The 27,135-nt window shown below is 48.7% G+C and overlaps 1 protein-coding gene across 3 annotated transcripts in view; it reads left to right on the top strand.

Moving 5' to 3' along the window:
* Positions 1 to 27,135, top strand: part of CAMK2A (calcium/calmodulin dependent protein kinase II alpha) — a 339,869-nt gene that overhangs the window by 299,685 nt on the left and 13,049 nt on the right. For all 3 annotated transcript variants that reach the window (XM_063928633.1, XM_063928634.1, XM_063928635.1), the window contains 2 exons: positions 370 to 445; positions 20,985 to 21,079. In XM_063928633.1, coding sequence (XP_063784703.1) covers positions 370 to 445; positions 20,985 to 21,079 — 171 coding nt within the window. The remainder of the gene's footprint in view (positions 1 to 369; positions 446 to 20,984; positions 21,080 to 27,135) is intronic.

Raw genomic sequence — 27,135 nt, 5'->3', positions numbered from 1 at the left:
AGCAGTGATAAGAGCGGAGAAGTGAGCCAGTGGAGAAGTTGACCATGGCAACCAAGCAGCACTGAAGTAACATCTATCATTTGCATACTATAAAATGATAGAGCTGCTGATTGGTTGATGGGGTAATTTCTCCACTGGCTCACTTCTCCGCTCTTATCACTGCTTAGTAAATGTCCCCCTTAGTTTTTATACAAATGGTTTTAGTTGATCCTAGAGCAAGGTCATGTAGAGATTAACTCTGCGGATCAAGTTAGATCTTGAATCTATTTTTTTGTTTGTTTTTAAGCTTATCCTGTAACTGTATAAAATTTCCTTTTGCACTGTTGCAAACATTCACTGGATTAACGCTCCGTTTTCTCATGGTTACAGTGAGAAAGCAGGAAATTATAAAAGTGACAGAGCAGCTAATAGAAGCCATTAGCAACGGGGACTTTGAATGTTACACGTGAGTATTGGTATCCTACACAAGGACAGTTGTGGCCATAGTGTCGTACAGTCTGTTGAATAGTTGCCCACCAATAGTGTCTGCTACTTAGTTCTAGAGCCTTATGGACCCTTAGGTGTCTGGCAGTTAAAGCAGTTTCATGAGCCGCAATTGAGTATTCTCAGCAATTATAATCAATTTGGATTCAGGACCAGAGCTTGTGATAGAGGTTTTCTTTAAAGTGATAAAGGTTTGATGAGCTTTTGAAAAGCAAGAGCCCTCTGGGTCACTGCAGTAATGGGAGTAATCATTTTGGAAATACAGGTTGAGTCTCCCTTATCCAAAATGCTTGGGACCAGAGGTATTTTGGATATGGGATTTTTCCGTATTTTGGAATAATTGCATACCATAATGAGATATCATGGCGATGGGACCTAAATCTAAGCACAGAATGCATTTATGTTACATATACACCTTATACACACAGCCTGATAGTAATTTTAGCCAATATTTTTTATAACTTTGTGCATTAAACAAAGTGTGTGTACATTCACACAACTCATTTATGTTCCATATACACCTTATACACACAACCTGAAGGTCATTTAATACAATATTTTTAATAACTTTGTGTATTAAACAAAGTTTGTGTACATTGAGCCATCAGAAAACAAAGGTTTCACTATTTCACTTTCACTCAAAAAAGTCTGTATTTCGGAATATTCCGTATTTCGGAATATTTGGATATGGGATACTCAACCTGTATTTTGGGTAAAGCAGGGGTAATTTGGTAAAGCCATTAAATCTTTGATCTGCTTTAATATCATTGGGAACGACAGGCGTCAATGTGCCTGTTTTATTTCAGTATAATGCAAAGACCAATGATCATGATGCAGTAGTCATAATGGCCGTAGTATGACAATGATGATCATGATGATTGGTTGCAAAAATAACACAAATTGGTCGGGTCTCCATGGTAACTGCCACATGAATAATGGAGAACTGCAGAAGGAATTTTATGCTGTTGAGCAAAGTTCTTATCCAGAAGGTTCCATTAACCCCAGAATCAATGACGGCTGGCAGTTAGGTGTGCTGGGAGAAGGTGACATAGCATTCTAGAATGCCGGCTGAATGTAGCTGAAGGCAATGGATTGGTGGGTACAAATAACTAGAATCTTCAAGTCTGATGAGCTGACTGAAGCCGTCGGAGGTGCATTGCCATCGCCTGCCGCCTGCCTGCCCATCCCGCCTTGCCTTACAACGACCCAGGATCCACGGGAGTGTTTTGCTTCACCAATTCATTTTGAACTTTTCCTTATAATACTGCTTGTTTTACACCTATTTTTTTTTTATTTTTGTAGTTTACACCATGCAACTTAGGGAACAGCAGGGCTTTCATTGTCATTTGTGTCAGATATTCTGTATACAGTAAGCTGCACCCTGCTGCAATTGGTTAAACAAACTCCCTGTGGTGCAGAGTTACCCATGAGGCACTGCTGATCTGTAGAACTGTGTGGCGTCCTGTGGAGTCATCTGTGCCTTCTGATATAAGCAATTTCCTCTCCTTCCAGCACATTCAGGTCTCTTATTTCAGAAAATAAAATCTAAGTTTTGTTCATTCCTTTGAATAGATTCCCTTTTTTTTCAAATCACCCAAGACACCCCCCCCCTCCCCAAACACCGATTAGTTTATGCTAAATTATGGCTTTAATCATGTGGTTAAGGGGATATCCGGACAGTGGTGGTCATTCCGAGTTGTTCGCTCGTTATTTTTTTTCCCGCAACGGAGCGATTAGTCTCTAATGTGCATGCGCAATGTCCGCAGTTCAACTGCGCCAAGTAAATTTGCTATGCAGTTAGGTAATTTACTCACGGCATTACGAGGTTTTTTCTTCGTTCTGGTGATCGTAATGTGATTGATAGGAAGTGGGTGTTTCTGGGCGGAAACTGGCCGTTTTATGGGAGTGTGTGAAAAAATGCTACCGTTTCTGGGAAAAACGCGGGAGTGGCTGGAGAAACGGAGGAGTGTCTGGGCGAATGCTGGGTGTGTTTGTGACGTCAAACCAGGAACGACAAGCACTGAACTGATCGCACTGGAAGAGTAAGTCTGGAGCTACTCAGAAACTGCACAGAGAAGTCTTTTCGCAATATTGCGAATCTTTCGGTCGCAATTTTGATAAGCTAAGATTCACTCCCAGTAGGCGGCGGCTTAGCGTGTGCAAAGCTGCTAAAAGCAGCTTGCGAGCGAACAACTCGGAATGAGGGCCAGTCTTCATTATGTTTTTACGCAGATGCAATTGTGATTTCCTAGGCTACGAAATTGCTAATGTTAGCGAGTGCAGCTGCCGCCCAGCAGAGATAAGAGACGCCCACTGGAGCCATTGTAAACTCTATCGCAACTGCGTACACATCCACAGCCTATACACAAAAACGTGGAACATCGAGTGTAAGGGTTGGCCTATGGCTACGCAGACTGGACACAGCAGCAGTAGTGATGCAGGCGCCATGTTTTTGTATGTACGAGGTTGCAGCTGACAGTAGATACAATCCATGAAAACATCTATGACACACCTGCGTTTTTCTAACCACTCCCCACTAAGGGTTCAGTATGAAATACCGGTGGCCGAGATCCCAGCCGTCAGTATACCGACAGCGGGATCCCGGTCACCAGTATGCCGGCAGCGGGGTAAGCGCTAGATAGTTCCTTGCGGGCACGGTGGCTCGCTGCACTTGCCACAAGTTATATTCTTCCTCTATGGGTGTCGTGGACACCCACAGAGGGAGGATAGCCTGTGGCGTCGGTATTTCACCACTTGTCGGGATTCCGCCAGCGGCATTGTGACCTCCGGGATCCCAACTAGCGGTATAGTAACTGCTTTCCTTCGCTAACACCTCCAAACAGTCACTTCCTGTCAATCACTTCTCCATGAAGTCACTTCCTGTCAATCACTTCTCCATGAATTCCTCACAGCGGCACATTGACGCATGCAGATTGCGATCGCACCGTTGCATGAACAGCGGCCATTGCGTACAAACATGAATTAGGCCCAAAGTGTGCTCATAAATTCGAAGTGCAACCAAATACGTTTTTTTCAGCTGTTTGTGCAGAGTGAATAACGCCCTTTCACATACTGTAAGCAACACAAAAAGGCAATCTCTCCAGCATCCTTCACCCCATTTAATTTTCATAATTTTGCCCCAGACAATGAAATCACTGGAAAGCCTGGCACAAGTAGGTAAAGCCCTGGCTCGCCTAACTCCTCCCATAGGCCAGTGCAGAGGCCACCATATTGTTCAGCAAACTATGTGCTCTTGCCGTGCCAGTGCATTATGAGGCGCTTGATGTTTCCAAAGAGAATTCTGTGCGACACCGCTGCCATTTTACACTTAGGGGGCAAAATCGGTGATGGGCCAAGTACAGCAGCAGTCAGGCACATACAGCACTGATAGTGTGTGTGACTAGGGCTGGGCCGTCTTAACAGCAGTGTAGGCCCCTGGGCACAGCAATGCACTGGGTCCCCTACCCATCCTCCAACGGTAGTGGTGGGGGGTGCTGTCAGCGGCAGCTTTTATGTCTGGCGGGCGGTAGGGGGTGTTCTATCTTCCGCTCAGCATGTAGGACCTGGAGCAGTAATTTCTGCTAATTACTCCTTTACTGCACAGATGGGGATAAACTGTAGATGGAGGCATTGGGTTGAATGAAGAAGCCCTGGTACATGACTTCCAGGGTGGTAGGGGGTGTTTAATACGTAGGGGAGGGGTGGATAGTGGAGTGGGCTTAATATTTATCAATTTCCGGTGGGAGGGCAGCTTGCTTGACTGCAGATCAGTGGCGTCAGAACGTTTTTAGGTTGGGGGGGGCAAGATATCATTTCAGTTTGGCGCCTCTAAATATCTAAATGTCGCCCCCTCTGTGTTATACCTCATAACAAAAATGGAGAGAGAGAGATGGAGGAAGACATGGCGAGAGAGAGAGATGGGGAGGAGAGAGACACATGGAGATAGAGGCACATGGAGAGAGAGAGACACCTGGAGAGAGATGGAGAGAGAGACACCTGGAGAGAGAGGTATATCATCAGCACCAGAATGTGTGCCCAAGAGAGCAGTTACCTGGAGGTCTCCGGGAGGAGGTTGCATTGTCTCTCCGGCGCAGGCTCTGGCGGGCTCCCAAGCCGTCACTCACATTTAGGCAGTAGTCCAGCAAAAATTTGGTGGCCGTAGGGAGAAGGGGGGGAGGTAGGCGGGAGGAGGAGAGGATAGGCAGTGACAAGGCGGCTGATGCAGGGTGGTGTAAGGCAGGGCGTAACTAGAACTTTGTGTTTCCCATAGAAAAATCTTGACAGGGCCTCCCCTGACCCCCGCCATTGTCACTTCAATGCCCTTGGGGAGCAGGAGAGAGTGAGAAAGACAAATTGGGTAACAGGCTTAGAGCGAAAGAGAGAGGGGTGCGAGGAAAAGAGGCAGGTCAGGGAGAGAGGTTTTCACGGAAAAAGAGGGAATGAGTAAACAATAGGAGCGAGAGAGAGAGAGGGTGTAAAGACGGGTACACACTAGGCGAGCGTTCAACGATATAGTGCATACACACTGATCGTTATCGTTCAATGATAACGATCAGTAATGTCACCGCCGGCATTTCCGAGCATGCAGCTCAGCCCGACATTGATGGGTTAAGCTACATGTCAGCTCAATATTGGTGATTGCTGAACGGCGTGCGGGACCGCGCATCGTTCATCGGTCACAGATATTGCCCCCATACACACTGGACGATATAAGCATAAAAATAAACGATAATGACATTTATGTCGTTATCGTTTATTTTTTAGGCTAAAATCACCTAGTGTGTACGCCCCTTAAGGGAGAAAGAAAGAAAGTGTCAGGGAAAGAGAGAGAGAGAGTGTCGGGGAGAGAAGGAGAGATAGTGTCAGGGAGAGTGACTGACTCAGAGAGAGAGACTGTCAGGAGAGAGAGGGAGAGACAGTGTCAGGGAGTGAGAGGAAGAGAGTGTCAAAGAGAGGGACAGACAGACAGTGCCAGCAGGAAGAGAGAGCTAGACACAGCATCAGGGAGAGACATTGTCACAGAGAGAGAGAGATAGCGTGCCAGGGAGAGAGAGACAGTGTCAGGAAGAAAGTGAGGGAGATGATGTCAAAGAGAGTGAGTGTAGGGAGGGGACAGAGAGACAGTGTCAGGGAGAAAGAGGAAAGCGGGAGTGGCAGAGGGAGAGCGGGAGGGGGGGAGGGGGTAGCCAGAGATACCGTACACTACCTGACTACTTGCTGCTGTCACGTTAAACTCCCAGACCCGGCCTCACCCCCGCAGCTGTCCTTTACAGTGGGTGGTCCGGGGAGGCCGGTGACGCAATCTGCGCTGAATCACGTCATACTAGTCCCACCCCCGCTATTCAATGGCGCTAATCAGGGTACTGAAGCAGGAGCGGGGCCACGATGATGCGATCGCGCGTCCATGCCCCCGAACTGCCCACCTCCAATGAGACCATGCCCCCTGTAATCATACCTCCCAGGAGGGACACAATGTTCTGCTTCTGGACTTTTCTCCTCATTTATGATTGCCAGCACCTGTGTTGAACAGGTAAATGGATAAGAAAGGTGTTTCCGCACAGGTGATGGCAGTCATACATTAAGAGGGAAGTCCAGGAGCAGAGCATTCTGTCCCTCCTGGAGAGGGTCATGTTGGGAGGTATGTGTAATGCTGTCCCAGCTGCCCCATCCCGCATGGGCCATCCAGAAAGTCGGCAAGCCTGGTGCAGCCCCATAGGATTTTATAGTAGAGCTGCAGTGACCCCTATACCCTTTCTCCCTGGGGGCCTCTCAGTCTGCGCAGCCTCAGGCAGACTCTCCCCTGCGGCCAGCAGCACCAGAAGCCCGGGAAAAGGGGAAAATGACCCCTACCTGATTGGTAGTTGGGGTCACTAGCGCCTAGATCCCCTCACCTAAGCCCAGATCCCCTTCCCCGTGGGGACCTTTCCCATAATGCCTTGAGGCAATGACTGAGGGACTGCTGTGATGAGGAGAGCAGGGAGGACCCCTGTGCCAGAGTGAGGGCTGCCTGCAGAGGTGCCTGACGATCAGGACCCTGCTGATGGAGGTGATTCCGCTGAGGAGGCGGCGCAGAAGCGTGGACCAGAGGAGCGCCGAGTGAGTGTTTATCCCCCCGATCAATCTGCAGATGGCTTGACAGGAGACCCGGAGAATAACAGGGACAGTACAGGCATCGGCTAGGTCAGCCTTGCGTGATGAGGACCAGACCCTGGGGATATCACTGTGGAGTGTGAGACCATCAGAGGAGCCGCGCTGCCGCAGCAATGCAGTGCCACTGTGGGGGAGGAGATGGCACACTGGAGGTGTCCCGGACCACCAGACAGTGAGGATGAGCAGCAGCCGGCAGCGGTATTTCACCTGACCGTCTGCCGCTCCTCTGCTGCAATTGATAGGCGCCTCTCTTATCTTTGCGGGGGGCGAGCGGCCCCCTTGCCCCCCCCCCCCCCCCCCCCATTCCAACGCCCCTGCTGCAGATATCTCAAGTTCCTGAAAATTTATTTCTTAGCTTTGAATGGGATAAAAAAAACTAGACAGTACCACCTTTCAGAAAGTACTGGGGACTTGGGGATCAGAGTTCAGGAGCCAGAGCAATTCACCAATGAAAATCTAAAACTGCATATTAGGCATGTGAAGCTGGAGAAGGGACCGGCTGCTGGAAGGCTGATATCTCTGGTTCTGGGCATAGTAGAGAAAAGCTGCCAGTGTCCACCAAAAGGAGAGAGTCTCAGCTTTTGGCTTATACCTTTAGAAAAACTCTAAGTCAGACAGAACCCGAGATATCTGGCTGGGAAGAGCAATTAACAAGCTCGGATGTAGACCACTGCTTTCAAGTCAGATATCTCTGGTTCCCCAGGGCCGATTTTAAAAAATCTGGTACCCCTGGAAAGAGGAGACCCTCAGCTATCAGCCTAGGGCCCTTATTCTCCTGGGGCCCTTGGGCAAGAGCCCATTGAGCCCATACGAAAAGACAGCCCTGGACTAGGGACCTGTTGGAAAGGAGCTGTGGGCCGTTTCTCCTCACTTTTTCTTTAGCCTGCTCATTAGGATCCTGGGTAGTTTCTTTTATGCTACATTGCTACCTACTGCAAGATGCTGACAGACCTTCTGCTGAATTGGCCTCCTCTCATATTCATCCCTTACTATTTTACTACAGTTGTTTTATTGTTTCTTTATTCCTGTGTGATTGTACTCAATATCTCTTTTAATTTGCTATACGTATGTATCCACATTTTTCCTAAGAAAAAGAATGTTCCATACAAAGGTCAGGACAGGAACCTGGCGAGTGGTCAGCGATGTGTGAAGTGGCGCATACTGACACATAATACACCTATGTTGTAGCAACTGAAAGGGCAGGAAAAATATTTTCTCCATTAACCACTTAACTGGCTAATATTTTTTCCAAACATCGCTCAGTAATTGTTGGATGTTTTTTTTAGATCAAGAATATCAATTTACACAATTATATTTAAAAAAGAATTCTTGGCACAATGGGGGTAATTCCGAGCTGATCGCAGCAGGAAATTTTTTAGCAGTTGGGCAAAACCATGTGCACTGCAGGGGAGGCAGATATAACATTTGCAGAGAGAGTTAGATTTGGGTGGGGTGTATTCAAACTGAAATCTAAATTACAGTGTAAAAATAAAGCAGCCAGTATTTACCCTGCACAGAAACACAATAACCCACCCAAATCTAACTCTCTCTGCAAATGTTATTTCTCTGACGTCCTAAGTGGATGCTGGGGACTCCGTCAGGACCATGGGGATTAGCGGCTCCGCAGGAGACAGGGCACAAAAGTAAAAGCTTTAGGATCAGGTGGTGTGCACTGGCTCCTCCCCCTATGACCCTCCTCCAAGCCTCAGTTAGATTTTTGTGCCCGGCCGAGAAGGGTGCAATCTAGGTGGCTCTCCTAAAGAGCTGCTTAGAGTAAAAGTTTTGTTAGGTTTTTTTATTTTCAGTGAGTCCTGCTGGCAACAGGCTCACTGCATCGAGGGACTTAGGGGAGAGAAGTGAACTCACCTGCGTGCAGGATGGATTGGCTTCTTAGGCTACTGGACACCATTAGCTCCAGAGGGAGTCGGAACACAGGTCTCACCCTGGGGTTCGTCCCGGAGCCGCGCCGCCGACCCCCTTGCAGATGCCGAAAAGTGAAGAGGTCCAGAAACCGGCGGCAGAAGACTTTTCAGTCTTCATAAGGTAGCGCACAGCACTGCAGCTGTGCGCCATTGTTGTCAGCACACTTCATAGCAGCGGTCACTGAGGGTGCAGGGCGCTGGGGGGGGCGCCCTGGGCAGCAATGATAGTACCTTATTCTGGCTAAAAATACATCACATATAGCCCCTGCGGGCTATATGGATGTATTTAACCCCTGCCAGGTCTCAGAAAAACGGGAGAAGAAGCCCGCCGAAAAGGGGGCGGGGCCTATTCTCCTCAGCACACAGCGCCATTTTCCCTCACAGAAATGCTGGTGGGAAGGCTCCCAGGCTCTCCCCTGCACTGCACTACAGAAACAGGGTTAAAACAGAGAGGGGGGGCACTTATTTGGCGATATGACTATATATATTAAAATGCTATAAGGGAAAAACACTTATATAAAGGTTGTCCCTGTATAATTATAGCGTTTTTGGTGTGTGCTGGCAAACTCTCCCTCTGTCTCCCCAAAGGGCTAGTGGGGTCCTGTCCTCTATCAGAGCATTCCCTGTGTGTGTGTGCTGTGTGTCGGTACGTGTGTGTCGACATGTATGAGGACGATGTTGGTGAGGAGGCGGAGCAATTGCCTGTAATGGTGATGTCACTCTCTAGGGAGTCGACACCGGAATGGATGGCTTATTCAAGGAATTACGTGATAATGTCAACAGAGACGGCCGGCAAAAAAATAGTACCTGTCCAGGCGTCTCAAACACCGTCAGGGGCTTTAAAACGCCCATTTACCTCAGTCGGTCGACACAGACACAGACACGGACACTGATTTCAGTGTCGACGGTGAAGAAACAAACGTATTTTCCTTTAGGGCCACACGTTACTTGTTAAGGGCAATGAAGGAGGTGTTACATTTTTCTGATACTACAAGTACCACAAAAAAGGGTATTATGTGGGGTGTGAAAAAACTACCTGTAGTTTTTCCTGAATCAGATAAATTAAATGAAGTGTGTGATGATGCGTGGGTTTCCCCCGATAGAAAATTATTGGCGGTATACCCTTTCCCGCCAGAAGTTAGGGCGCGTTGGGAAACACCCCTTAGGGTGGATAAGGCGCTCACATGCTTATCAAAACAAGTGGTGGTACCGTCTCCGGATAGGGCCGTCCTCAAGGAGCCAACTGATAGGAGGCTGGAAAATATCCTAAGAAGTATATACACACATACTGGTGTTATACTGCGACCAGCGATCGCCTCAGCCTGGATGTGCAGAGCTGGGGTGGCTTGGTCGGATTCCCTGACTAAAAATATTGATACCCTTGACAGGGACAGTATTTTATTGACTATAGAGCATTTAAAGGATGCATTTCTATATATACGAGATGCACAGAGGGATATTTGCACTCTGGCATCAAGAGTAAGTGCGATGTCCATATCTGCCAGAAGATGTTTATGGACACGACAGTGGTCAGGTGATGCAGATTCCAAACGGCACAAAGAAGTATTGCCGTATAAAGGGGAGGAGTTATTTGGGGTCGGTCCATCGGACCTGGTGGCCACGGCAACTGCTGGAAAATCCACCGTTTTTACCCTAAGTCACATCTCTGCAGAAAAAGACACCGTCTTTTCAGCCTCAGTCCTTTCGTCCCCATAAGAGTCATATCTGCCCAGGGATAGAGGAAAGGGAAGAAGACTGCAGCAGGCAGCCCATTCCCAGGAACAGAAGCCTACACCGCTTCTGCCAAGTTTCTCAGCATGACGCTGGGGCCGTACAGGACCCCTGGATCCTACAAGTAGGATCCCAGGGGTACAGATTGGAAAGTCGAGACGTTTCCCCCTCGCAGGTTCCTGAAGTCTGCTTTACCAACGTCTCCCTCCGACAGGGAGGCAGTATTGGAAACAATTCACAAGCTGTATTCCCAGCAGGTGATAATCAAAGTACCCCTCCTACAACAAGGAAAGGGGTATTATTCCACACTATGTTGTGGTACTGAAGCCAGAAGGCTCGGTGAGACCTATTCTAAATCTGAAATATTTGAACACTTACAAAGGTTCAAATCAAGATGGAGTCACTCAGAGCAGTGATAGCGAACCAGGAAGAAGGGGACTATAGGGTGTCCCGGGACATCAGGGATACTTACCTCCATGTTCCAATTTGCCCTTCTCACCAAGGGTACCTCAGGTTCGTGGTACAGAACTGTCACTATCAGTTTCAGACGCTGCCGTTTGGATTGTCCATGGCACCCCGGGTCTTTACCAAGGTAATGGCCGAAATGATGATTCTTCTTCAAAGAAAATGGACGACCTCCTGATAAGAGCAAGGTCCAGAGAACAGTTGAAGGTCGGAGTAGCACTATCTCAAGTAGTTCTACGACAGCACGGGTGGATTCTAAATATTCCAAAACCGCAGTTGTTTCCGACGACACATCGGCTGTTCCTAGGGATGATTCTGGACACAGTCCAGAAAAGGGTGTTTCTCCCGGAGAAGAAAGCCAGGGAGTTATCCGAGCTAGTCAGGAACCTCCTAAAACCAGGAAAAGTGTCAGTGCATCATTGCACAAGGGTCCTGGGAAAAATGGTGGCTTCGTACGAAGCGATTCCATTCGGCAGTTTTCACGCAAGAACTTTTCAGTGGGATCTGCTGGAAAAATGGTCCGGATCGCATCTTCAGATGCATCAGCGGATAACCCTGTCTCCAAGGACAAGGGTGTTTCTTCTGCGGTGGCTGCAAAGTACTCATCTACTAATGGGCCGCAGATTCGGCATTCAGGAAGGGTCCTGGTGACCAGGGATGCCAGCCTGAGAGGCTGGGGAGCAGTCACACAGGGAAAAAATTTCCAGGGAGTGTGATCAAGTCTGGAGAATTCTCTCCACATAAATATACTGGAGCTAAGGGCAAGTTACAATGCTCTAAGCTTAGCAAGACCTCTGCTTCAAGGTCAGCCGGTATTGATCCAGTGGGACAACATCACGGCAGTCGCCCACGTAAACAGACAGGGCGGCACAAGAAGCAGAAGGGCAATAGCAGAAACTGCAAGGATTCTTCGCTGGGCGGAAAATCAGGTGATAGCACTGTCAGCAGTGTTCATTCCGACGCCCGGGAGAGTGGGGATTTCATCGGGAAGTCTTCCACATGATTGTGAACCATTGGGAAAGACCAAAGGTGGACATGATGGCGTCCCGCCTGAACAAAAAACTGGACAGGTATTGCGCCAGGTCAAGAGACCCTCAGGCAATAGCTGTGGACGCTCTGGTAACACCGTGGGTGTACCAGTCAGTGTATGTGTTCCCTCCTCTGCTTCTCATACCCAAGGTACTGAGAATTATAAGACGTAGAGGAGTAAGAACTATACTCGTGGCTACGGATTGGCCAAGAAGGACTTGGTACCTGGAACTTCAAGAGATGCTCACAGAGGACTCATGGCCTCTGCCGCTAAGAAGGGACTTGCTTCAGCAAGTACCATGTCTGTTCCAAGACTTACCGCGGCTGCGTTTGACGGCATGGCGGTTGAACGCCGGATCCTAAGGGAAAAAGGCATTCCGGAAGAGGTCATTCCTACCCTGGTCAAAGCCAGGAAGGAGGTGACCGCACAACATTATCACCACATGTGGCGAAAATATGTTGCGTGGTGTGAGGCCAGGAAGGCCCCACGAAGAAATTTCAACTCGGTCGATTCCTGCATTTCCTGCAAACAGGAGTGTCTATGGGCCTCAAATTGGGGTCCATTAAGGTTCAAATTTCGGCCCTGTCGATTTTCTTCCAGAAAGAATTGGCTTCAGTTCCTGAAGTCCAGAAGTTTGTCAAGGGAGTACTGCATATACAACCCCCTTTTGTGCCTCCAGTGGCACTGTGGGATCTCAACGTAGTTCTGGGATTCCTCAAATCACATTGGTTTAAACCGCTCAAATCTGTGGATTTGAAATATCTCACATGGAAAGTGACCATGCTGTTGGCCCTGGCCTCGGCCAGGCGAGTGTCAGAATTGGCGGCTTTGTCTCACAAAAGCCCATATCTGATTGTCCATTCGGACAGGGCAGAGCTGCGGACTCGTCCCCAGTTTCTCCCTAAGGTGGTGTCAGTGTTTCACCTGAACCAGCGTATTGTGGTACCTGCGGCTACTAGGGACTTGGAGGACTCCAAGTTGCTAGATGTTGTCAGGGCTCTGAAAATATAGGTTTCCAGGACGGCTGGAGTCAGGAAAACTGACTTGCTGTTATCCTGTATGCACCCAATAAACTGGGTGCTCTTGATTCTAAACAGACGATTGCTAGTTGGATGTGTAGTACAATTCAGCTTGCACATGCTGTGGCAGGCCTGCCACAGCCAAAATATGTAAATGCCCATTCCACAAGGAAGGTGGGCTCATCTTGGGCGGCTGCCCGAGGGGTCTCGGCTTTACAACTTTGCCGAGCAGCTACTTGGTCAGGGGCACACCCTGACTGAGGAGGACCGGGAGTTCTCTCATTCGGTGCTGCAGAGTCATCCGCACTCTCCCGCCCGTTTGGGAGCTTTGGTATAATCCCCATGGTCCTGACGGAGTCCCCAGCATCCACTTAGGACGTCAGAGAAAATAAGAATTTACTTACCGATAATTTCTATTTCTTGTAGTCCGTAGTGGATGCTGTGCGCCCATCCCAAGTGCGGATTGTCTGCAATACTTGTACATAGTTATTGTTACAAAAATCGGGTTATTATTGTTGTGAGCCATCTTTTCAGAGGCTCCGCTGTTATCATGCTGTTAACTGGGTTCAGATCACAGGTTGTACAGTGTGATTGGTGTGGCTGGTGTGAGTCTTACCCGGGATTCAAAATCCTTCCTTATTGTGTACGCTCGTCCGGGCACAGTATCCTAACTGAGGCTTGGAGGAGGGTCATAGGGGGAGGAGCCAGTGCACACCACCTGATCCTAAAGCTTTTACTTTTGTGCCCTGTCTCCTGCGGAGCCGCTAATCCCCATGGTCCTGACGGAGTCCCCAGCATCCACTACGGACTACGAGAAATAGAATTATCGGTAAGTAAATTCTTATTATCTACCCCCCCCCCCCTGCAGTGCACATGGTTTTGCCCAATTGCTAACAAACTTGCTGCTGCGATCAACTCAGAATTACCCCCAATATACCATAAAAATATATATTTCTCTAACGTCCTAAGTGGATTCTGGGGACTCCGTAAGGACCATGGGGAATAGCGGCTCCGCAGGAGACTGGGCACATCTAAAGAAAGCTTTAGGACTAACTGGTGTGCACTGGCTCCTCCCCCTATGACCCTCCTCCAAGCCTCAGTTAGATTTCTGTGCCCGACGAGAAGGGTGCACACTAGGGGCTCTCCTGAGCTTCTTAGTGAAAGTTTTAGTTTAGGTTTGTTATTTTCAGTGAGACCTGCTGGCAACAGGCTCACTGCATCGAGGGACTAAGGGGAGAAGAAGCGAACTCACCTGCGTGCAGAGTGGATTGGGCTTCTTGGCTACTGGACATTAGCTCCAGAGGGACGATCACAGGCCCAGCCTGGATGGGTCCCGGAGCCGCGCCGCCGGCCCCCTTACAGAGCCAGAAGAGCGAAGAGGTCCGGAAAAATCGGCGGCAGAAGACGTTCCTGTCTTCAATAAGGTAGCGCACAGCACTGCAGCTGTGCGCCATTGCTCTCAGCACACTTCATACTCCGGTCACTGAGGGTGCAGGGCGCTGGGGGGGGCGCCCTGAGACGCAATAAAACATGATAAAAATACCTTACATGGCAAAAAATGCATCACATATAGCTCCTGGGCTATATGGATGCATTTAACCCCTGCCAGAATATACAGAAAAACGGGAGATAAGGCCGCCGAAAAGGGGGCGGAGCCTATCTCCTCAGCACACTGGCGCCATTTTCCCTCACAGCTCAGTTGGAGGGAAGCTCCCTGGCTCTTCCCTGCAGTCACTACACTACAGAAAGGGTTAAAAAAAGAGAGGGGGGCACTAATTAGGCGCAGTATTAAAACATACAGCAGCTATAAGGGGAAAAACACTTATATAAGGTTATCCCTGTATATATATATAGCGCTCTGGTGTGTGCTGGCATACTCTCCCTCTGTCTCCCCAAAGGGCTAGTGGGGTCCTGTCCTCTATCAGAGCATTCCCTGTGTGTGTGCTGTGTGTCGGTACGTTTGTGTCGACATGTATGAGGAGAAAAATGATGTGGAGACGGAGCAGAGTGTCTGTAACAGTGATGTCACCACCTAGGGGGTCGACACCTGAGTGGATGTACTGTTGAAAATTACGTGACAGTGTCAGCTCTGTATAAAAAAACAGTGGTTGACATGAGACAGCCGGCTACTCAGCTTGTGCCTGTCCAGACGTCTCATAGGCCGTCAGGGGCTCTAAAGCGCCCGTTACCTCAGATGGCAGATACAGACGCCGACACTCCTGTGTCGACGGTGAAGAGACCACCGTGATTTCCAGTAGGGCCACACGTTACATGATTGAGACAATGGAAAATGTTTTATACATTTCTGATAATACGAGTACCACCAAAAAGGGGTATTATGTTCGGTGAGGGAAAAACTACCTGTAGTTTTCCTGAATCTGAGAAATAAAATGAGGTGTGTGATGATGCGTGGGTTTCCCCCCGATAACAATTGATAATTTCTTAAAAAGTATTGGTGTATACCCTTTCCCGCCAGAGGTTAGGGTGCGTTGGGAAACACCCCCTAGGGGGGATAAGGCGCTCACACGCTTGTAAGTACAAGGGCTCTACCCTCTCATGAGATGGCCGCCCTTAAGGATCCTGCTGATAGAAAGCAGGAGGGTATCCAAAAATGTATTCACACACATACTGGTGTTATACTGCGACCAGCAATCGCCTCAGCCTGGAGGTGCAGTGCTGGGTTGGCATGGTCGGATTCCCTGACTGGAAATATTGATATCCTAGATAAGGATAGTATATTATTGCCTATAGAGCATTTAAAAGATGCATTTCTATATATGCATGATGCACAGCGGAATATTTGCCGACTGGCATCAAGTATAAGTGCGTTGTCCAATTCTACCAGTAAAATGGTCAGGTGATGCGGATTCCAAACGGCATTTGGAAGTATTGCCTTTGAAAAGGGACATTTGGGGTCGGTCTTTTAGACCTGGTGGCCACGGCAACAACTGGGAAATCCACGTTTGTACCCCAGGTCGCCTCTCAAAATAAGACGCCGTATTATCAGGCGCAGTCCTTTGTTGGCAAGCGGACAAAAGGTTCCTCTTTTCTGCTCGTGACAGAGGGAGAGGAAAAAGGCTGAAGAGATTAGCCAGTTCCCAGGAACAGAAACCCTTTCCCGCCTCTGCCAAGCCCTCGGTATGACGCTAGGGCCTTACAAGCTCAGGCACGGTAGGGGCCCGTTCTCAATGAATTTCAGTGCGCAGTGGGCTCACTTGCAAGTAGACCCCTGGATCCTTCAGGTAATATCTCAAGGGTACATATTGGAATTCGAGACGTCTCCCCCTCGCCGTTTCCAAAAGTCGGCTTTACCGACGTCTCCCTCTGACAGGGAGGCAGTTTTGGAAGCCATTCACAAGCTGTATTCCCAGCAGGTGATAATCAAGGTACCCCTCCTGCAACAGGGAACGGGGTATTATTCCACACTATTGTGGTACCGAAGCCAGACGGCTCGGTGAGACCGATTCTAAATCTAAATCTAAAATCTTTGAACACTTACATACAGAGGTTCAAATTCAAGATTGAGTCACTCAGAGCAGTGATTGCGAACCTGGAAGAAGGGGACTACATGATGTCTCGGGACATCAAGGATGCTTACCTTCATGTCAAAATTTACCCTTCTCACCAAGGGTACCTCAGGTTATGGTACAGAACTGTCACTATCAGTTCAGACGCTGCCGTAGGGATGGTCCACGGCACCCCGGGTCTTTACCAAGGTAATGGCCGAAATGATATCCCTTCGAAGGAAGGGAATTTTAGTTATCCCTTACTTGGACGATTCCCTGATAAGGGTAAGATCCAGGGAACAGTTGGAAGTCGGTGTAGCACTATCTCAGGTAGTGTTGCGGCAGCACGATTGGATTCTCAATATTCCAAAATCGCAGCTGGTTCCGACGACTTGTCTTCTGTTTCCTAGGGATGTTCCTGGACACAGTCCAGAAAAAAGGTGTTTCTCCCGGAAGAGAAAGCCAGGGAGTTATCCGAGCTAGTCAGGAACCTCCTAAAACCGAACCAAGTCTCAGTGCATCAATGCACAAGGGTTCTGGGTAAAAATGGTGGCTTCCTACGAAGCAATCCCATTCGTTAGATTCCACGCAAGAACTTTCCAGTGGAACCTACTGGACAAATGGTCCGGGTCGCATTTTCAGATGCATCAGCGGATAACCCTGTCACCAAGGACAACGGTATCCATCCTGTGGTGGTTGCAGAGTGCTCATCTTCTAGAGGGCCGCAGATTCGGCATTCAGGACTGGGTCCTGGTGACCACGGATGCCAGCCTGCGAGGCTGGGGAGCAGTCACACAGGGAAGGAATATCCAGGGCTTAGGGTCAAGCCTGGATACATCACTTCACATAAATATCCTGAAGCTAAGGGCCATTTACAATGCTCTAAGCTTAGCAAGACCTCTGCTTCAAGGTCAGCCGGTGTTGATCCAGTCGGACAACATCATGGCAGTCACCCACGTAAACAGACAGGGTGGCACAAGAAGCAGGAGGGCAATGGCAGAAGCTGCAGGGATTCTTCGCTGGGCGGAAAATCATGTGATAGCACTGTCAACAGTATTCATTCCGGGAGTGGACAACTGGGAAGCAGACTTCCTCAGCACGACCTCCACCCGGGAGAGTGGGGACTTCACCCAGAAGTCGTCCACATGATTAAAAAACTCGACAGGTATTGCGCCAGGTCAAGAGACCCTCAGGCAATAGTTGTAGACGCTCTGGTAACACCGTGGGTGTACCAGTCAGTGTATGTGTTCCCTCCTCTGCCTCTCATACCCAAGGTACTGAGATTGATAAGATGGAGAGGAGAAAGCACTATATTCGTGGCTCCGGATTGGCCAAGAAGGACTTGGTAACCGGAACTTCAAGAGATGCTCACGGAGGATCCGTGGCCTCTACCTCTAAGAAGGGACCTGCTCCAGCAAGGACCCTGTCTGTTCCAAGACTTACCGCGGCTGCGTTTGACGGCATGCCGGTTGAACACCGGATCCTGAAAAAAAAAAAAAGGCATTCCGGATGAAGTCATCCATATCCTGATCTAAAGCCAGGAAGGATGTAACCGCAAAAACATTATCACCGCAATTGGCGAAAATATGTTGCGTAGTGCGAGGCCAGTAAGGCCCGACGGAGGAAATTCAACTGGGTCGATTCCTACATTTCCTGCAAACAGGAGTGTCTATGGGCCTGAAATTGGGGTCCATTAAGGTTCAGATTTCGGCCCTGTCAATTTTCTTCCAAAAAAGAACTAGCTTCAGTCCCTGAAGTTTAGACGTTTGTAAAAGGGGTACTGCATATACAGCCTCCTTTTGTGCCTCCAGTGGCAATTTGGAATCTCAATGTAGTTTGGGTTCCAAAAGTCACATTGGTTTGAACCACTTAAATCTGTGGAGTTAAAATATCTCACATGGAAAGTGGTCATGCTGTTGGCCCTGGCCTGGGCCAGGCGCGTGTCAGAATTGGCGGCTTTATCCTGTAAAAGCCCTTATCTGATTTTCCATTCGGACTCGTCCTCAGTTTCTCCCTAAGGTGGTTCCAGCGTTTTCACCTGAACCAACCTATTGTGGTGCCTGCGGCTACTAGGGACTTGGAGGAATCCAAGTTGCTGGATGTTGTCAGGGCCCTGAAAATATTTCCAGGACGGCTGGAGTCAGGAAATCTGACTCGCTGTTTATCCTGTATGCACCCAACAAGCTGGGTGCTCCTGCTTCTAAGCAGACTATTGCTCGTTGGATTTGTAGTACAATTCAGCTTGCACATTCTGTGGCAGGCCTGCCACAGCTAAAATCTGTAAAAGCCCGTTCCACAAGGAAAGTGGGCTCATCTTGGGCGGCTGCCCGAGGGGTCTCAGCTTTACAACTTTGCCGAGCAGCTACTTGGTCAGGGGCAAACACGTTTGCTAAATTCTACAAATTTGATACCCTGGCTGAGGAGGACCTGGAGTTCTCTCATTCGGTGCTGCAGAGTCATCCGCACTCTCCCGCCCGTTTGGGAGCTTTGGTATAATCCCCATGGTCCTTACGGAGTCCCCAGCATCCACTTAGGACGTTAGAGAAAATAAGAATTTACTTACCGATAATTCTATTTCTCATAGTCCGTAGTGGATGCTGGGCGCCCATCCCAAGTGCGGATTGTCTGCAATACTTGTACATAGTTATTGTTACAAAAATCGGGTTATTATTGTTGGGAGCCATCTTTTCAGAGGCTCCTCTGTTATCATACTGTTAACTGGGTTCAGATCACAAGTATACGGTGTGATTGGTGTGGCTGGTATGAGTCTTACCCGGGATTCAAAATCCTTCCTTATTGTGTACGCTCGTCCGGGCACAGTATCCTAACTGAGGCTTGGAGGAGGGTCATAGGGGGAGGAGCCAGTGCACACCAGTTAGTCCTAAAGCTTTCTTTAGATGTGCCCAGTCTCCTGCGGAGCCGCTATTCCCCATGGTCCTTACGGAGTCCCCAGCATCCACTACGGACTATGAGAAATAGAATTATCGGTAAGTAAATTCTTATTTTTTTTATGGTTTACTGTGAATAAACTTGAACTTTAAACTACAGAAGTGATGGCCATCGAAGGCTGTACTATAGATGATCAATGGTTCAAAACATTGACAGAAAACTCACCGATGGACAGCCATCGATGGCTGAGTGCCAATATCAATCACCATCATCGATAGTGCGGCATCATTGCCACACCATTTATGCCAAAAACACGGGCAGATTCTACATTTGCACTATATCAAGTGATATACCGGTATGACTAAGGGGGTAATTCCGAGTTGATTGTAGCTGTGCTAAATTTTGCACAGCTACGATGCTTCACACTGACATGCGGGGGACGCCCAGCACAGGGCTAGCCCGCCCCGCATGTCAGTCGCCCCCCCCCCCCCCCCACACACACACACACACACACACACAAATACAAAAGCATCGCACAGTGGCAATGCTTTTGTATTTGTGGAGTTACTCCTGGCCAGCGCAGCTCCTGCGGCTGTCCGGGAGTTAATTGTCGCTGCCACTGGCCGCAGCGGCTGCGTGAGACGTCACGCAGCCGCCGCGGCCCGCCCCCCCAACGGTCCGGCCACACCTGCGCTATCCGGATCCCTCCCCCTAAATGGCAGCTTAACGCCACCGTCCAGCCCCCTCCCGCCCAGCGACCGCCTCTGCTCAGAGGCGGTCTCTGGGCAACGACGGCTGGTATGCGCTGGTGCACTGAGGCGCCGGCGCATGCGCAATTCCGACCTGAACGCTGCGCTTTGACAAACTGCAGTGAGCGATCAGGTCGGAATGACCCCCTAAGATAAGATATTAGAAGGGGAAGATGAAAAAATATATCAGTAGATTCTTAGTAGTGTATTATCGAGCTGTCCAATCACTGTCTCCAGCAGTGATCAGCAGACATTGGGGGAGGAGCTATGGGTGCAGAGGGGCCAAGTGGTCCCTATGAGACTATCATCTGCTAAAGATCATCTTCCAGCAGCAGCCCTGTGGGCCGCTTTGACTGGTTGCATCTGATGCGACTATGAAAGGAAAAGGGTAATTATATAATTAGATAATAATGTTAGCGACTTTTCATTTATCACATGGCCTCTTGTAACTTTTACCAAACACTTACTGCTATTGGCATCAGGGCTGAGTATTACTGGGAGGGAGGCCTGCATTCATTTTGCCCACCCGATCCCCATAGGCATTTCAGCCAATTGGCATAGGGCTGGTTAAAATAATAATGGAGGGTTCCTACCAGTGGCGGCTCCAGAGGAGGGGCTGCAGGTCGGTTCAAATTTCGAATAGGGGAGCCATACAAACTGTCACCAACTGCCATTTCAAACTGACTCACTGGCAGTTGGTGTGGCTCTCCTATTTGAATTTTGAACTGAGCTGCAGCTCCATCTCTGGAGCCATCCTTGGTTCCTGCTCTGCGGTTCTGCCCTCTAGGGTTCCTTGGCTGCTCTCCATGGTTCTATGCTAGCTGACATCCATTATTGTAATACATTTATTTATTTATATTGCTTATTAAAAGTGTCCTAGATCTCTTATCTCTTAGACTTTTGCACAGCACCATACATATAACTCCATCTCCCTTCCGCTGTTACAGCATTTCTTAAAGGCTTTTCAGTTTTCTTTTTCTCCATCTCTTGCTAGATCGCATCTCAATCTATTTCTTTGCCTCTTTATGTCTCCTCACCAGTAAGATGTGTGACCCTGGAATGACTGCATTTGAGCCTGAAGCTCTCGGAAACCTGGTAGAAGGCTTAGACTTCCATCGCTTCTACTTTGAGAATTGTGAGTTATGTGTTATTTTCTATACATGCTTACACCACATCTACAGCACAGAGAGGTTATAGAAATGTATGAGAAATTTCAGGACCAAACATGCTATACACCCCATTAATACAATACCGTACCTTGACCCTACTGACATTATACCCTCCCCTAAGCCGTTATACTGTGAGCGGATTATCACACACATAGTACAACTTTAAAAGGACAAAGGATTTATGGAACAGAACACAAGGCAATGGTACTCAAACAGACGAAGCACTTATCAGTAACTTACAGCAGCTCTATAACATCCCGCGAGAAGAGTATTATTATAGATATGGAGACGGTTTCCCAGTGTCTAAAGCTGGGTACACACTGGGCCGGGATCAGTACGAGATCCCGGTGGTCAGGAGACCGACGCTGGGAGCCCATCAGCCGGGATCCCGGCGGCGAGCGCAGCGTGTCCCCTCGTGGGCTAGCTGCGCTCACCAAGCTTCGGGCCCGGTGGCGACCTTCAGTCACCACAGGTTTCTATTCTCCTTCGGGTGGTGGCGTGAGGGGTAACCAGCTGGCGGTCAGTACTCCGACCGCCGATATTTCAGCTGGTGTCAAGATTCCGGCATCTGTATCCTGACCGCGGGATCCCGATAGACGGTCAATTGACTGCCTCCCCACTGGGCCTGATTCCGAATAGTACAAATTGCTGATATTTACGTAGCCGATGCAATGAACGATAGTTGAAAATGACGGCTTGGGTGTACACTGTACGCACTATAAGATGGTTAGGCTTAGAGTGAGGTGTAATGCCGAGTCCCATGGCTGACATTCTGTCGATATAATACACCACACCTGAAATAATAATATGTTTCAGCGTATATATCATTGAGAGAGTGAGAATGAGAGCTCTATTATAATCAATTTTTCTCTATCGTCCTAGTGGATGCTGGGGTTCCTGAAAGGACCATGGGGAATAGCGGCTCCGCAGGAGACAGGGCACAAAAAGTAAAGCTTTAGGATCAGGTGGTGTGCACTGGCTCCTCCCCCTATGACCCTCCTCCAAGCCAGTTAGATTTTGTGCCCGGCCGAGAAGGGTGCAATCTAGGTGGCTCTCCTAAAGAGCTGCTTAGGAAAGTTTAGCTTAGGTTTTTTATTTTACAGTGAGTCCTGCTGGCAACAGGATCACTGCAACGAGGGACTTAGGGGAGAAGAAGTGAACTCACCTGCGTGCAGGATGGATTGGCTTCTTGGCTACTGGACATCAGCTCCAGAGGGACGATCACAGGTACAGCCTGGATGGTCACCGGAGCCTTGCCGCCGGCCCCCTTGCAGATGCTGAAGTAAGAAGAGGTCCAGAATCGGCGGCAGAAGACTCCTCAGTCTTCTAAAGGTAGCGCACAGCACTGCAGCTGTGCGCCATTTTCCTCTCAGCACACTTCACACGGCAGTCACTGAGGGTGCAGGGCGCTGGGAGGGGGGCGCCCTGGGAGGCAAATGAATACCTATTTTGGCTAAAAATACCTCACATATAGCCTCCGGAGGCTATATGGAGATATTTAACCCCTGCCAGAATCCGTTAAGAGCGGGAGACGAGGCCGCCGAAAAAGGGGCGGGGCCTATCTCCTCAGCACACAGCGCCATTTTCCCTCACAGAAAGGCTGGAGGGAAGGCTCCCAGGCTCTCCCCTGTACTGCACTACAGAAACAGGGTTAAAACAGAGAGGGGGGGCACTAATTTGGCGATATGCTTATATATATATTAAGATGCTATAAGGGAAAACACTTATATAAGGTTGTCCCTATATAATTATAGCGTTTTTGGTGTGTGCTGGCAAACTCTCCCTCTGTCTCTCCAAAGGGCTAGTGGGTCCTGTCCTCTATCAGAGCATTCCCTGTGTGTGTGCTGTGTGTCGGTACGTGTGTGTCGACAGGTAGGAGGACGATGTTGGTGAGGAGGCGGAGCAATTGCCTGTAATGGTGATGTCACTCTCTAGGGAGTCGACACCGGAATGGATGGCTTATTTAGGAAATTACGTGATAATGTCAACACGCTGCAAGGTCGGTTGACGACATGAGACGGCCGACAAACAATTAGTACGGTCCAGACGTCTCAAAAACACCGTCAAGGGTTTTAAAACGCCCATTTACTTTAGTCGGTCGACACAGACACAGACAGGGACACTGAATCCAGTGTCGACGGTGAATAAACAAACGTATTCCTTATTAGGGCCACACGTTAAAGGCAATGAAGGAGGTGTTACGTATTTCTGATACTACAAGTACCACAAAAGAGGGTATTATGTGGGATGTGAAAAAACTACCATAGTTTTTCCTGAATCAGATAAATTAAATAAAGTGTGTGATGATGCGTGGGTTCCCCCCGATAGAAAATTATGGGCGGTATACCCTTTCCCGCCAGAAGTTAGGGCGCGTTGGGAAACACCCCTTAAGGTGGATAAGGCGCTCACACGCTTATCAAAACAAGTGGCGGTACCGTCTATAGATAGGGCCGTCCTCAAGGACCAGCTGACAAGGCTGGAAAATATAATAAAAAGTATATACACACATACTGGTGTTATACTGCGGCCAGCGATCGCCTCAGCCTGGATGTGCAGAGCTAGGGTGGCTTGGTCGGATTTCCTGACTAAAAATATTGATACCCTTGACAGGGACAGTATTTTATTGACTATAGAGCATTTCTATATATGCGAGATGCACAGAGGGATATTTGCACTCTGGCATCATGAATAAACGCGATGTCCATAACTGCCAGAAGATGTTATGGACACGACAGTGGTCAGGTGATGCAGATTCCAAACGGCACAGTATGGCCGTATAAAGGAAGAGGACTTGTTTGGGGTCGGTCCATCGGACCTGGTGGTCACGGCAACTGCTGGAAAATCCACCGTTTTTTACCCTAAGTCACATCTCTGCAGAAAAAGACACCGTCTTTTCAGCCTCAGTCCTCTCGTCCCTATAAGATCATATCTGCCCAGGGATAGAGGAAAGGGAAGAAGACTGCAACAGGCAGCCTATTCCCAGGAACAGAAGCGTTCCACCGCGTCTGACAAGTTCTCAGCATGGCGCTGAGACCGTACAGGACCCCTGGATCCTACAAGTAGTATCCCGGGGGTACAGATGGGAATGTCGAGACGTTTCCCCTTCGCAGGCTCCTGAAGTCTGCTTTACCAAGTCTCCCTCCGACAAGGAGGTAGTATGGGAAAAAATTCACAAGCTGTGTTCCCAGCAGGTGACAATTAAATTACCCCTCCTACTACAGAAAAGGGGTATTATTCCACACTATATTGTGGTACTGAAGCCAGAAGGCTAGGTGAGACTTATTCTAAAAAAAAAATTTTTTTTTGAACACTTACAAAGGTTCAAATTAAGATGAAGTCACTCAGAGCAGTGATAACGAACCAGGAAGAAGGGGACTATATAGTGTCCCGGGACATCAGGGATGCTTACCTCTATGTCCCAAATTTGCCCTTCTCAGTTAAGGCCCATTCCACAAGGAAGGTGGGCTCATCTTGGGCGGCTGCCCGAGAGGTCTCGGCATTACAACTCTGCCGAGCAGCTACGTGGTCAGGGGAGAACACGTTTGTAAAATTCTACAAATTTGATATCCTGGCAAAAGAGGACCTGGAGTTCTCTCATTCGGTGCTGCAGAGTCATCCGCACTCTCCCGCCCGTTTGGGAGCTTTGGTATAATCCCCATGGTCCTTTCAGGAACCCCAGCATCCACTAGGACGATAGAGAAAATAAGAATTTACTTACCGATAATTCTATTTCTCGGAGTCCGTAGTGGATGCTGGGCGCCCATCCCAAGTGCGGATTATCTGCAATACTTGTACATAGTTACAAAAATCGGGTTATTATTGTTGTGAGCCATCTTTTCAGAGGCTCCGCTGTTATCATACTGTTAACTGGGTTTAGATCACAAGTTGTACGGTGTGATTGGTGTGGCTGGTATGAGTCTTACCCGGGATTCAAAATTCCTCCCTTATTGTGTACGCTCGTCCGGGCACAGTACCTAACTGGCTTGGAGGAGGGTCATAGGGGGAGGAGCCAGTGCACACCACCTGATCCTAAAGCTTTACTTTTTGTGCCCTGTCTCCTGCGGAGCCGCTATTCCCCATGGTCCTTTCAGGAACCCCAGCATCCACTACGGACTCCGAGAAATAGAATTATCGGTAAGTAAATTCTTATTATATCTGCCCCCCCCCCCCCCCCCCGCACACGTGCGAAAGCATCGCACGGCGGCAATGCTTTTGCACCCGCCGAGTAGCTCCCTGCCTACACAGCATAGCTGCGTTGGCAGGCGGATACCCGCCGCGTTCTGGGTCCCAGCTTCTGCATGTGACGTCACCCAGCCGCCGCGGCCCACCCCCACATCAGTTCTCGACCCGGTAATTTGCATGTCTGTGTGAAAGGGGGGATCAGGCAGGTCCCGGCAAAAAGACCCGGCATTGAAATGCCGGGTAATTGCCGGGACTTTCAGACTTTTCTGTATGGAAGTGGTATTAGAGACGCCCAGTTATAAACCTTTCACAGTTCCAAGAAAAAGACTGGGTCACTCCAAGCATCGTGTATATTCCTTAAAGAAGCCATAATTTATCAAAGCCAAACTTTCTACAAACAATACCTGAGATTACTTCTGTATAATGTAGTAACTGCTGAAAACAATAACATCACGTATCAATATGTACATACAGTAATAGGAACACATACTGTATAACCATTTTATATGTACAGATGTGTCCTCGTATACATATCCTTCAATCAGGGCAAGTAGCGTTATTAGGCGCTCCGCAAAATTTGCGATTAAGCCGCACCTTGCATCCACGGCAAACACCCGCTTTTAAGAAAATATGCATCTTAGGCTGTGTACACATTGCGGGGTATTCAATTGTTTGAAAAATCAGTTGGGTGTGTTTATTCCTATCTAATAGACAGGAAAGAACAGACACCCAACCGACTTTTCAAACAATTGAATTCCCCCAATATACGATTTATCATGGGATACGGCTGATATCGTACGATCGCATACGATATCATGTAGTGTGTACACACGATATTGCATTCTATGCGCATTCCTGCGGGTCGTATCCTGCATCGCACGTCGGACCTGCAGTGTCGGGACCCCATCGCAGACGATGTTGCATCGGATGCACATCGTTCTGATGTGTACACAGCATTATTCGCATCACTAATGCAAGAAAAGTACAATGCAGAGGTACCCTGGACACTGGAGCATAATTTTTCTTAATCTGTGACTTTATACCTATTCCTCTGTGACAAAATCACTAATCCTAAGTGCCTAAGACACCATAAGCGACAGGGCAGATGTATTAACCTGGAGAAGGCATAAGGAAGTGATAAACCAGTGATATGTGCAAGGTGATAAAGGTACCAGCCAATCAGATCCTAGCTGTTAATTTACATATTGGAGCTGATTGGCTGGTGCCTTTATCACCTTGCACATATCACTGGTTTATCACTTCCTTATGCCTTTTCCAGGTTAATACATCTGCCCCTTTGTGTGCAGCCATGTTGCAAATGAGATGTCTGTGAATCACTAGCTGTGGCAGAGGCTCTAACCTGCGCCAGGACAGGTATATGGACACACATCTGTACATAGGGAGGCACTCGATATACCGGCGCCGGAAGCCTGACAGTCGGGATAACGACAACTATTCTACCTCTTGGGGGGTCCATGACACCCCTGGAGGGAGAATAAATAGCGTGCGCCACCGTGCTCGGATCATAGCAAGCCCGCAAAGGGCTCCTTTGCGCTCGCCCCGCAGCCGGCATTCCGCCAGTCGGGATCCCGGCGCCGATATGCTGGGCGCCGGGATCCCGGCCGTCAGCCAATCGTAGTAGACCCCTGTACATATGTGGAAAATCAAGCATATCTAGTGGAATTAAAGCCATATCTCTTAAGAAGATAATTATGATTTATTCGTAGATCCAATCACGGGAACTGTGTTTGTGTAATGATTTGTTTGCTAAACAAAAAAAAGATTAGCAAGCCAACTCGTATTTCACCACTTAGCTGGCACGGTCAGATCACATGTGACC

Source organism: Pseudophryne corroboree, chromosome 6 (assembly GCF_028390025.1).
Source record: "Pseudophryne corroboree isolate aPseCor3 chromosome 6, aPseCor3.hap2, whole genome shotgun sequence".
Taxonomy (NCBI): Eukaryota; Metazoa; Chordata; class Amphibia; order Anura; family Myobatrachidae; genus Pseudophryne; species Pseudophryne corroboree.
Note: the sequence above shows the minus strand (reverse complement) of the source record. Positions and strands in the feature narration are given on the sequence as shown.